This window comes from Mesoplodon densirostris, chromosome 3 (genome assembly GCF_025265405.1).
Source record: "Mesoplodon densirostris isolate mMesDen1 chromosome 3, mMesDen1 primary haplotype, whole genome shotgun sequence".
NCBI lineage: Eukaryota > Metazoa > Chordata > Mammalia > Artiodactyla > Ziphiidae > Mesoplodon > Mesoplodon densirostris.
In genome coordinates, this window is record NC_082663.1 from 78654246 (window position 1) to 78666504 (window position 12259).

At 36.0% G+C, this 12259-nt stretch overlaps 1 protein-coding gene across 3 annotated transcripts in view; it reads right to left on the bottom strand.

Annotated features, from left to right (window-relative positions):
- The window catches only part of SKIC3 (SKI3 subunit of superkiller complex), a 145392-nt gene that overhangs the window by 44986 nt on the left and 88147 nt on the right, over positions 1-12259 (bottom strand). For all 3 annotated transcript variants that reach the window (XM_060093167.1, XM_060093165.1, XM_060093166.1), the window contains exons 16-27: positions 12035-12214; positions 11584-11708; positions 10402-10655; positions 8899-9001; positions 6533-6709; positions 6300-6444; positions 6054-6132; positions 5903-5964; positions 5733-5789; positions 4236-4304; positions 1682-1756; positions 322-463 (exon numbers count right to left, since the gene is read on the bottom strand). In XM_060093167.1, the coding sequence (XP_059949150.1) occupies positions 322-463; positions 1682-1756; positions 4236-4304; positions 5733-5789; positions 5903-5964; positions 6054-6132; positions 6300-6444; positions 6533-6709; positions 8899-9001; positions 10402-10655; positions 11584-11708; positions 12035-12214 (1468 nt within the window). The remainder of the gene's footprint in view (positions 1-321; positions 464-1681; positions 1757-4235; positions 4305-5732; positions 5790-5902; positions 5965-6053; positions 6133-6299; positions 6445-6532; positions 6710-8898; positions 9002-10401; positions 10656-11583; positions 11709-12034; positions 12215-12259) is intronic.

Sequence of the window (12259 nt, forward strand, 5' to 3'; positions counted from 1 at the left end):
GGCCTAAGATTGCAGAGAAAGTAAACAGCAGAGCTAGAACAGCAGCAACTCAGGACCATTAGGCTCCAAAATGCTTCCTACTACAACATGGAAATCACTTCTACCTTCAATCATTAGGTAATAACAATTTTCAGCACTCTTCAAAAATCTTTAGTAAAGTTTAAAAAGCAGAATACTTGGCCGTGGGGGGGAAAGGGCAAATTCATGTCTTAAGGAGCTAATATTTAATTTGGAATTAATTTTAAATTTAATTAATTTAAATTCTTTAAATTATCTCAACAATTATTCATATATCTTGCCTTTGTATAACAGGTGCCTTACCTGTGTATTTACTCAAAACCACTTGTGCTGCTGGAATTGCATTCATCTGGAGGATGTTGTACTGGTACAGCTCCGTGTCTCTGTTGCTTTTATCTTGCAATGTTGTACAGACCCAATACGCGTAACCTATTGCTCCCTCCGTCTGTAAAAAAGCCAAAGTTAACAAGTAGACACAGGGTAATAAATCTGTCAAGAAAAATTAAGAAATGAAACAATGTACTTCAATACAGTAAATATCACATCTTAGTCTTCTAAGTCAACTGGTAAGTGCCTTTAAATAAATGGTCACTATGATACAACACAGCTAAGAACATATTTAAATCACTTGCTTCAAACCTAAGTAGAAGAATCAAGCAGGATAAATAAAGGGGAAAAAACAGAGCCCCTCCTGATGGGTTGGTTTACTTCTTCTCAGCATCATTTCCATAGGTCAACAAATAATTACCAATCAAAAGAATTCTAAAACACTTTCATAAATAATCGAGAAATGTCAACCAACTCTAGTATTTATCTCATTTGTTTTTTGTATTAATGGTTAACTCCTTTTTATTGCTTAGCATTCTGTAGGTATGGACGTACCAGTTTGGTTTTTTTTTAACATCTTTATTGGAGTATAATTGTTTTACACTGTTGTGTTAGTTGCTGCTGTATAACAAAGTGAATCAGCTATAAGTACACATATACCCCCATATCCCCTCCCTCCCACCCTCCCTATCCCACCCCTTTAGGTGGTCACAAAGCACGAGCTGATCTCCCTGTGTTATGTGGCTGCTTCCCACTAGCTATCTATTTTACATTTGGTAGTGTATATATGTCAATGCCACTTTCTCACTTCGTCTCAGCTTACCATTCTCCCTCCCCATGTCCTCAAGTCCATTCTCTACATCTGTGTCTTTATTCCTGTCCTGCCCCTAGGTTCTTCAGAACCTTTTGTTTTTTTTTTTAGATTCCATATGTATGTATTGGCATATGGTATTTGTTTTTCTCTTTCTGACTTACTTCACTCTGTATGACAGACTCTAGGTCCATCCACCTCACTACAAATAACTCAATTTTATCTCTTTTTATAGCTGAGTAATATTCCATTGTATATATGTGCCACATCTTCTTTATCCATTCATCTGTCGATGGTGGTTTATTTTTTAGTCTCAGTTTCTATTGTACATGACTACTTCATCTATTGAATCCCAATGTCATTTCTTCATCAGCTCTTTAATGACAGTTTAATCTGTTTTTTAAGAAAGAATGAAGAGTAGAGACAACTGCTATCATTAACATCTGATACCACTATGTATTCATTTTCTCAAGAAGGACAGTACTTTATTCATTAATGAATCCTGAAGAATGCTCAAATTCTTACGTGCATACTGAGTTCTGTAGTGTGCCTGAAGAGATCCATGGTGTCATAACTTGCAACTGTCTCTGCAATTAGAGCCTATAAAAGGAAAAAGGAGGCTCTTAATGTGTTTAAAAGGACTACTACTACTACTATTACTACTACTACAACTCCTACTAACAACAACAATAATAATAATAAATGAAACTCTTTGGCGGAACCAAAGGTTTACTAGCTGTGCTTAAAAGAAAAGTTAACTTCTTTTTCAATCTTGGCTACCGTATTCCCATGGTTCAGAGGACCAGAATGACTTGTTAAATTAGCCCTTAAGCTGAAAGATGCTTGCAGAACTCCATTTGCAACCACGGAGTTAGTGAAATAATCCACATAAAACTCCTCAGAACACTGATAAAGCTATGCTACCTTCTCCCTTCCCTCCCCCCAATCTATTCATACTGGTATTTGTCTGGATTAGAGTTGTTAATCACAGGGTCACCTCAGATTCAACTGGAAAGCTTTTAAAAAGGAGATCCTCTCCCCCAGAAATCTAGCTTCCATAGATCTGGGTAGAGTCTCAACATGTTTATTTTTTAAAACTGCCTCAGGATTTTAAATATTATATCTATGCCACTGACTTCATAGATTATGTGATAGTTAAAATTACTTTCAAGCTCACCTATCCTTTATAAGAAAGCAGGGGTTTTTTTTTAGTTATCATACATTACTAATTAAGAAATTAATATTAAGCCGCACTCTATTGTTACCATTTTAATTAAATCTACTAATTACCTCCTGAAATAAATTTTTTTTAAGAACAGAAATAATTTAAAAATAAGAAAAGGGACTTCCCTGGTGGCACAGTGGTTAAGAATCTGCCTTCCAATGTAGGGGACACGGGTTCGAGCCCTGGTCCGGGAAGGTCCCACAAGCCACGGAGCAACTAAGCCCGTGCGCCACAAATACTGAGCCTGCGCTCCAGAGCCCACGAGCTGCAACTACTGAGTCCGCATGCCACAACTACTGAAGCCCACGCTCTGCAACAAGAGAAGCCACCACAGTAAGAAGCCCACGCACTGCAACGAAGAGTAGCCCCGGCTCGCCGCAACTAGAGAAAGCCCACGTGTGGCAATGAAGACCCAATGCAGGCAAACATAAATAAAATTTTAAAAATAAATAAATAAAAATAAGAAAAAAAATACTTAAGTGACTCTGATGAGCATCTCAGACCTACTGACCTACAGCAGTGTTACTCAAAGTGAAGGCCCTGGACCACCAGCATCGTCGTCAGTTGGGAGCAGTCAGAAATGCAAATTCTCAGGCCCTCTGGGTCCAAAACCTTACATAGAGATTAGTGTAGTAATGCCACTGCTCCCAGATGCTACCACAGCTAATGGCAACAGGAGTTTGCCTTTCCTAACTCTGCGTTTCACCGATTAACTAGAATCAGACCCAAGAGTCAAAGTACAATAGAAGATATCTAATCCCTGATGAATGATTTTCTAATAGGGGTGATGCTCCCACTAGTCTCTGAACTGAAACAATCAACCACTTACTAATTTATTACAACTTCTCAACTAGACAAGATCTTGGAGGCCACTCAGGCCAATCCCCTTCTTCTTTTTTTTTTTTTTTTGCCGTATGCGGGCCTCTCACTGTTGTGGCCTCTCCCGTTGTGGAGCACAGGCTCTGGACGCGCAGGCCCAGCGGCCATGGCTCACGGGCCCAGCTGCTCCGCGGCATGTGGGATCCTCCCAGACCGGGGCACGAACCCGTGTCCCCTGCATCGGCAGGTGGACTCTCAACCACTGCACCACCAGGGAAGCCCCCCTTCTCTTTCAGGTCAGAAAAATGAAATCCAGAAGTGATATGTTAAGGTAAAACAATTAGTAAGTGACAGACTCAGACTAGTAACCTGATTTCTATTTGACAGTACAAAAATCTAAACTTTGCCGGGTGGGGGCGGGTGGGTACTCATAAACAAGTACCAAATCAAATATGAAGATTTTACAGAAAATGAGAGAACATAATCAAAATGATCTTTGTAAATATTCATTTTTTTGATAAATGTATGTTAACAGAGTTCTAGGTTTATTTTTTATTTTTTTGCTGTACGCGGGCCTCTCACTGTTGTGGCCTCCCCCATTGTGGAGCACAGGCTCCGGAAGCACAGGCCCAGCGGCCATGGCTCACGGGCCCAGCCTCTCCGAGGCATGTGGGATCTTCCCAGACCGGGGCACGAACCCGTATCCCCTGCATCGGCAGGCGGACTCTCAACCACTGCGCCACCAGGGAAGCCCCTAGGTTTATTTTTTAAGAATAATAATGGCAGAATGATGGTGTTCAAAGTCCCTCAAATCAAAGCTTAATCATTACACGCTGTATGACCTTAGGCATGATACTTAGGATCTTTTAGCTTCAATTTCCACACACAAAGAGCCTAGCACAGCAACTGGCACAAAGTAAGCCCTCAAATGCTATCATTATTATCAGTGTTGTTTATATTAATACGTTATTTATACCACTTTCTATTAACATGTAATAAAACAGATTTTTAATAACTATACGTTATATATCTTACTTGTCCAATCCAGCAGATTAAATAAGATGGATCAAGGGATTGAGCCATTTTGAAAGCTTCATGAGCTTGCTAGGAAAAAAAAGGCAAAAAATAACAAGCCATTTTATAAACTTTGTATTAAAGCACTTATATTTAAAAAGCATAAGAGAATAAGAAAAGTCAGACTTGTAAACATAAATACAAATGAACCTAAAACTTCACTGTTTAAGCACAATTGGCAATGCTTAAAACTATGTCTTAAATATAGTCCTGAAAGAGTCCCAGATTCAACAGATTTCTCTACAGGCTTAGGGATTCTGGTCCTCAATGAAAGGGCACTGTAGGTGTCTACCTCATAGTCTACAGAACTTTGAACCAATCACCCACCTATTTGCTAAGCCACAGGTCTGATGGAAATAACTAGAGAAGGCTAAATCTATTCCCCTCTCTTGGAGCTCAACTGGGAAGATAAAAACTAACAACCAGTGAGGTCTGAGACCTGCTACTGGGCGAAAGGAGTGGTCAACTTAAATCTGAGCTAAACAGTTAGGAAACTTTCAAGTTACCCCACTTGGGACACTTTAAATCGTATGCTTTTTTTTTCTGCTACAGAGAATAACTTATTATATGCTGCTTTATATTGTTTTCCCAATAATCTATCTATGTGTGGCAGGAAACAGTCTTTTTTTCTCATAAGAAAGTAAGCTCATGGGCAACAACTGCACCACACTACCATAAAACCACATTCGTAGCTTATTAACTAAGACTTGGCTTTATTTAAATTTTTAAAAAATATTTTCACATATTTTAAGATCCAAATTAATATTTTTCTTCATTCTATTTACAATCTTCTAAAGCAATCTCTGCAGTGACTTCATGTATCCCTGAGAATACCACTGAAGTGATTTTAAAGGGATGATATTCAATATACTGCCTGAAACACAAAACAGTACAGATGTGCTATTATATATAGATTTGTGGAAACTTCTAAACATGACCTATAAACATGCTCCCCATTACTGTAGTTCCAATTCTCTATATACAACTCTTCAAGGATGACAGTTTACACTGTGGCATGTAAAGGGATTAATATCTGCTAAAGGCAAATCTAAATTACCAAGCAAAGGTTAAATTTAAGTTTCTAGAGAGTACTAATAAATGCCCTTACTTCATCACTCCGTCCCCAACACAGCCTACATGGGTCTCCTCTTAATGTGTAAAAGATAAAAAGAAAAACACCCAAATAATTCATAACAATTATTTTAATCTCCAAATGAAAAAAACAACATAATTATAAAACCAGAAATTTCTTGTGACATGGAAAGGGAAATAAATCTTACACATTCATTATTCAATATAATAAAGTGAACGCTATCAATGATCTAGCATCTTAGAGAGCATGCTGGATAGATAACCATGTGCAAAGTATTTCTCCACAACAAGTTAAGCTATTATGAAGAGAACATATATAGAAAATGTTCTTCACTTTTAATAGGACAAAACAGATAATATATGTACCTCGATCTTTTCATTTGCAAGGTATAACACTCCCAAGTTGGTCCATGCAACAGCATTCTAAAAAACACACGTATACAAAATTAGGTCCCTTGTCTACACAGCAGTCTCAGAAAATCATTAACACTAAATTTTGAAGTTATTTTGCATAGACAGAGACACGTAACACTCACAATTTGTTCTGACTGGATTGATTTGATGAAACAGTGCTGAGCAAGGGCATAATTTCTAATACCTGAAAAATACAGACTTCGATAAAACTGAACTTTACTGCCTGAAAACAGGCAATCTTCTAAAAATATTGAACTGCTACTCAATTCTTACCAGTGTAACATGAAACTACACCAAGAGCATTCCAGTATAAGTGATTATTACTGTCAAGTCTCACAGCCTTTTTCAGACACTGAAAAGTAAAAGTAGATAAATATTTATTTCTCAGAATATTAGCATTTATATCAAGATAAATGTGGTTTTATGTGAAAACACTACAGAATTTACTTTATCAAAAGCATCTTTCAGAAAAGCCCTTAGTTTTTTTAAAAGTTTATGAAAAATTTCTCAAAACCATACATGCAAAGATTTCTCCAACAGCTCCTGAAGATCATTTGAGTTGCTGCCTGTTTCTGCTAGATGTTGTGCTTGGCGATAATAATTAATTCCAAGATCACACCACGTGTTAGATGTAGACATCAGTTTTAATGCACGACCATAACACCTATGGAAATATAAAAGTGAATGTTATACTGTGTTATGATGTTCTAATTTGATTTGAAGGTCATCCACTGGCAATCTTTGTAAATTACCTTCCTCCAAGATGGAGGAGCTCCTTTTTCTTTAATACTTGTTTTCCTTCTTTCTGACCTAGGAGGACTCCTAAGACACTAACATTCACTGTAGATGGTGAGACAGCATACAGACTGGTACAAGCATCCCCAACTAGCTTCCAAAGGCAAGACACATCAGCTCGATGCTGCAGAGCCCTAAAAAAAAGAAACAGTGTGATCCTTACAAATTATTTCCAAAAAGTATGGCGTTCATCTCCCTCACTGCTACATACAATTAAAACAGAAAAAGTATACATACAATTTTGATTTAGTTCCTTAGCTAAATGCAGTAAATGCTTTACTGAGTTCCTTCCAGCCATCTTATATCTTATCACCTCCTTATTATGAAGAAAGGAAGAGGGGAAGGAGAAGGAATTGACTGTTTTAAGTGACAGAAACTTTGCAAACATTTCTTTGGTGCTCTTTATCATTTTTCTTAGAAGCAGCAGAAATCACATAAATAAATCAATAAATTTTCCAGGACCAATTTACCTTAATACTGAATTTTTTAAACTATGCTTTTTGTGTTTGTCTATTTAAACAAAAACCAAAGCAGTCAAGTTGGTAACTGTCTCATAGTTGATTATTATAAACTTAGGTTTTGCTTGCAGACCTTCCCTCACATATTAAGAAAAAAAAAAGGGCTAGTAAATATAAAATATATTTGGTAGTCCAAAGGATTTTTACTCTCTGAGATCAGAATACCAAAAATCTAAACACGAGAATGTGAAAAACCGTATTTATTGAAGCAAGAAAGACTCAGTGGACAAGCTCAAAAAGTAAATAAAAATATTAATTATGGTGATAAAGGGCACTTCTTTTTAGAATGAGAAAATCTCAGTTATTCATTTCTCTTCACTTTTCTCTTCTCAAAATCTTACAAATAAAACACAGCAATTTCTCAATTAAGCCAAGTCTTGATAATCAGCTATCACAAACAGCTATATTACTGGCAGATGGGCAAGCAGATGGAACATTTTTCATAGCCTTTTCTACTCATGGAGTCCAGCCAAAAATCATTTTTCAATGTCTTCCTGAGAAACAAGATTAATTACTTCAGTCATCACTGAAAGCCCACTGTGAGATCAGGAGGAAGGACAACACTATTTGTAGCTCTTCTGCCTAAATATCTTAGTGTAATTTCTACACTTGACAGCATGAAAGAAGAAAACAGAGAGGAAAACAGAAAAGAAAACACTGGCAATTTTAGCAACCTAAACTCTTATCTCCTTTTAAGTTCAATAAAAAATAAAATATCTGTAAAGTGAAATAACTTCTATCATCCTTACACTAGAACTGTGGTAGTGTGAATTTTAAGTCTAGAAGTAAATAGAAATGTGGGGATATCACTTTAAAAGTTTTGATTACCTCCTCATAATTAGTTGTGAGTGTTATCCAGAACAAAATTCCCCAGACTCGGAAAGGCAGTATTTGTAGCTGAAGTATCATCACTCAAAGGTTCACATTTACCCTTAAATACTAGTTCAAACAAATTACACCCCTCTTCACAATACCTTCCTCTTTGGAAAGAGCTATATGTATTACATAAGACTTGAAAAGTAGCAATAAAAATCAGTGGGAGAAAAGAATGAAGTTTTCATTTCAGATTTGGTTCATGTTCAAAGCAAAGCAATTCTAGAGCAAGCAAATCAACACGACACACAGGAGAGAGCAAGTAGGGAAAGAAAGGAAGTGAAGCACAAGAAAGATGTTTAAGAGCAAAAAAATTTAATTCTATGTCTAACTTGAGTACTTTTTAGTCATCTATCACAAATAACACTTCTAACTAACTAATGAATTTAGTTCTACAAAATAACCAGATTTACTGAAATTTTTCTGATTTATTTCTTGTTATTTGATATCATTTCTTTTTCTACACAGATTCTCTCCAGGAGTAATCAGACTGCTCATCTCCCTTCACCTTCAGCTCTACCAATTAGTCTGAAATGGGCCCTGATCACTGAATGTAAAGCCTATTGTGCACCTGAAGCCCCATTTTCCAATCAGTTCCAATTAGAGATACTTGCATCTCTAGGTCTCCTGAAAGAGAACAATAACACGTGGTACCCAAGCTGCTGCTCCACTAGCTGACTGCTTCTTCCTTCCCATCCTTCGCTATGCTTCCAGCATGTCAGCTGCTAAAAGCAAGAAACTGTATCTGTTCCCCAGTGCAAAATTAATACAATATGTATGTTACAGAATTAACTGACTAGTCTGTTACTCTTTTATGTTTGAGATTCTGAATAATGATTGCCATAGCTAACAGGATAAACAAAGCATGATTTCCTAAAATTGGCTTTATTATATAATACTAAGAAAATGAACTCATAAATAATGATACTAACCGAGTAAAATATTCCAGTGCTTTCTCTATGTAGTCTACAGCTTTCCCATCAAGATAATCGACTAGAGCTGCTTTTGCCATCATGAGATGGCATTCACCCAAACCTAAAATCAGGGAAGTTTGTAGTTGTTAAAATATGTAAAAGAAACACTGAGAATGAACATCAAATAAATTCATTGGTGTTATATTACGGCCACTTTCCAGAAAACAAAACTTAATGGTATTTTATAAAAGTTATCTTTAAGCATGGTCTTGATGCATTTATTAAAGAATTCAAATTGCAGGGTTCTCCTGGAGTAAACATGTACTAAACGATAAAAACTATCTATGCAACCTAAGAATTTCCTTGATTTTGGGCAAATTACTTACCTCTTAAAATCTTAGCTTTGAAAATGGGGATATTACCTAATAATATCTAATATGATGCTACTTGCTATCATATTACCACTTATTAGATGTTGTGAAACAAGATTTGACCTCTTTATATTCAAAACTATGTAGCAAACTACACTATAAAAAATAATGTAACAGCAATTTCCTAAAGTGGCCAGTAAACATGTAATAAATGTGAGTTCTCCTTCTGTTAAGGAGTTTTATAAAAAAATTTTTTAAAAAGGATTTCAAGGCCTAAGTTACATGTCACTTAAAACATACACTATTTCTAAATTAAACCCCCCACTGTTTCTTTAAAAAGGAAAAGGAGGGAAGCAAATATAATGAGCTCCAGGTTTTTTTTAATGGTTAGAAGTAATCCTTAAAAAATTAATTAAATATGTATGGTGGTGTTTTACTTTAAATTACCAAAAATAATTTGTTAAGAAGGAACAGGTATCTATAAAGGAACTAAAATTAATTTAGATAATTACAAAACAATGTAAGTTGCCTCTAAAGTTCAAAAAGTTTAAAAATGAGGGCTTCCCTGGTGGCGCAGTGGTTGAGAGTCCGCCTGCCGATGCAGGGGACATGGGTTCGTGCCCCAGTCTGGGAAGATCCCACATGCCGCGGAGTAGCTGGGCCCGTGAGCCATGGCCACTGAGCCTGTGCGTCCGGAGCCTGTGCTCCGCAACGGGAGAGGCCACAGCAGTGAGAGGCCCGCATACCGAAAAAAAAAAAAAAAAAAAAAAAAAAAAAAAATGAGATTCTATAATTTACAAAGTAACTAAAAGGTATTAAGATATTCTGAGAATATAGTGAATTAATTATCAAAATATAAGAGCAGGGAAATTCTTGTTTTAGAGATCTGTTTTTAGATGCCACAGCTATCATACTTTTTATCTAAAAGCTAAAACTCTATCATATTACTATTTACTAACTGTTATGAAACAAAATTTCATCTTTCTATATTCAAATCTATATAACAAGCTATACTATAAACGGTTCATACCGGACACTTGCTGTTGACTAAAGAAGTTCTTTTCAAGTTACTCGATACATTTAGAAATTTATTCAAGGATTTTATACTTCAGTATCACAAAAGACAAAGGAGCTATTAAAGAGAAATTACCTTTCAAAGCAGGCACATAATCTTCTTTCTTTTTAATGATCAGCTGGTATTGAGCTACCGCCTCTTTATATTTGCCTAGGATTTGCTGTATTGCTGCAACCTTAAACACACTGTATGTGGATTCGGGGTTCAGCTCACTGGCTTTTGTGAAGGATTTCAAGGCTGTTGTATAGCCACCTCTGCTTAAATATGCCTCTCCTAATGACTCCCAACAATTGAAGTCCTTTGGGTCTGCCCTCAATGCTGCCTGTAAACTAAAATTTCAAGAAAGAGTAAGAGAACTAAAAGTAATAGAACTACTTCCATATCTGAAAGAAAAATACAAAGTAATTTAACTGAATCGCACATATCCATGGTTCCTCCTATAGATAAAAGTGGAAAACCATATTTATTTAAAGCAAGTATACCTGTTCCTTTTATGACATGGGTTTTTTAATACTAAGAAATTTTATTGTAATTTTAGAATGAATCAAAACAAAATAAATTTTTGAAGAAATGCTCACCAAAATTTCTTTCCCTGGACTATGTAGGAGAACTGCAGTTTCCTATCCTACCAGAATAGGTATATATCTCAATATGCCTCATCAGTCTATAAGCCCCCACCAAGCCTCCTACCAAAACAAAAATATGAGAGTTGAAAAACAGGAACAACAGGCATGCTTTAAATTTCTGATCAGATTCCATAGCCATGAAAAAATTTTAAATGCCTGTATTCTAGGTATTAACATAAATCAGAACAACTTAGACTCAAACATATTTTCTTTACATGGTTCAAATCAAATTACTAAAAATGAGCTGCTCCAAATGCCCTTCAAGCTGCCAGGGTCTCCCCTTCCCCAAAACAATGCTTGTCAGTGGGAGAACAACAAAGATATTAACCTTGGCTTTTTATCATTCCTTACATGTCTACTGAGAACCTGCTATATACATTATACTATTAAGACTTCACTTCCCTGGATGGCTCTCTCCTTAACACAAGGACATCAGTTAATCCAATTTTGTAATTCCAGTGCCGGTGCAGACAATAAGAACCAATGAACCATAAATAAATTTTGCTATTTCTTCCCTCGAAATACAACCTGGTATGAGGCAACTTATAAGTTCATTTTGGATATAAATGGAGTTTAATTTAAGGAACCATTAGGCTGTCTATCAGAGGTTAAATATAGAAAGGTGCCTTACTCAGCCACTGCTTGAGAATGTTGACCAGCTTTTAAATAGTATAGTCCTCGCCTAAGCCAGGCCCATTTTGCCGCTCCAGCACTTGCCTTTTGAGTGACTGTTGTTAGGATAGCTAAGGCAGTTTCCTAATAAAAAGAAAAGACTAGTATTAGAGATAGTAAATATTATAAAAATACTGAACACTTATGTAAACAGATATATTTTCATTTACCACTTTTGATTTTTTAAACTTACACTGGTATATACTGAACCACACTTTCAACATTAGGTAATTTAATATCTGCCAATAAAAAGAAAATTTACTATTTATAAGGAGTGGCAGAAATATTTCTATAGCATCTACAAATAAAAATTAAAAAATAATAACTTTCACGTACACATATAAAAATATTTCTATTTCTATACTCAGGATTAAAAAAAAGGACAAAAGTGTTTAAATTATTAGACATACCATCTCTTCAAGCTCTACACTTAAGTCAACTGCTGCAGCTCCAGATTCAGCATCAGTGTCATCTAATTCAAAAGCTTTCCTGTAACATCCACGGGCTCTGTTTCTATCTCCTACTACATCCCTGTAATAATGACCTAAATAGCAGAAAACTTTGCCCATGTATGTATCCAGTTTGGCAGCCTGTGAAATAAAAATTGATAATAACAGAATAGTGAAGTTTGTTTG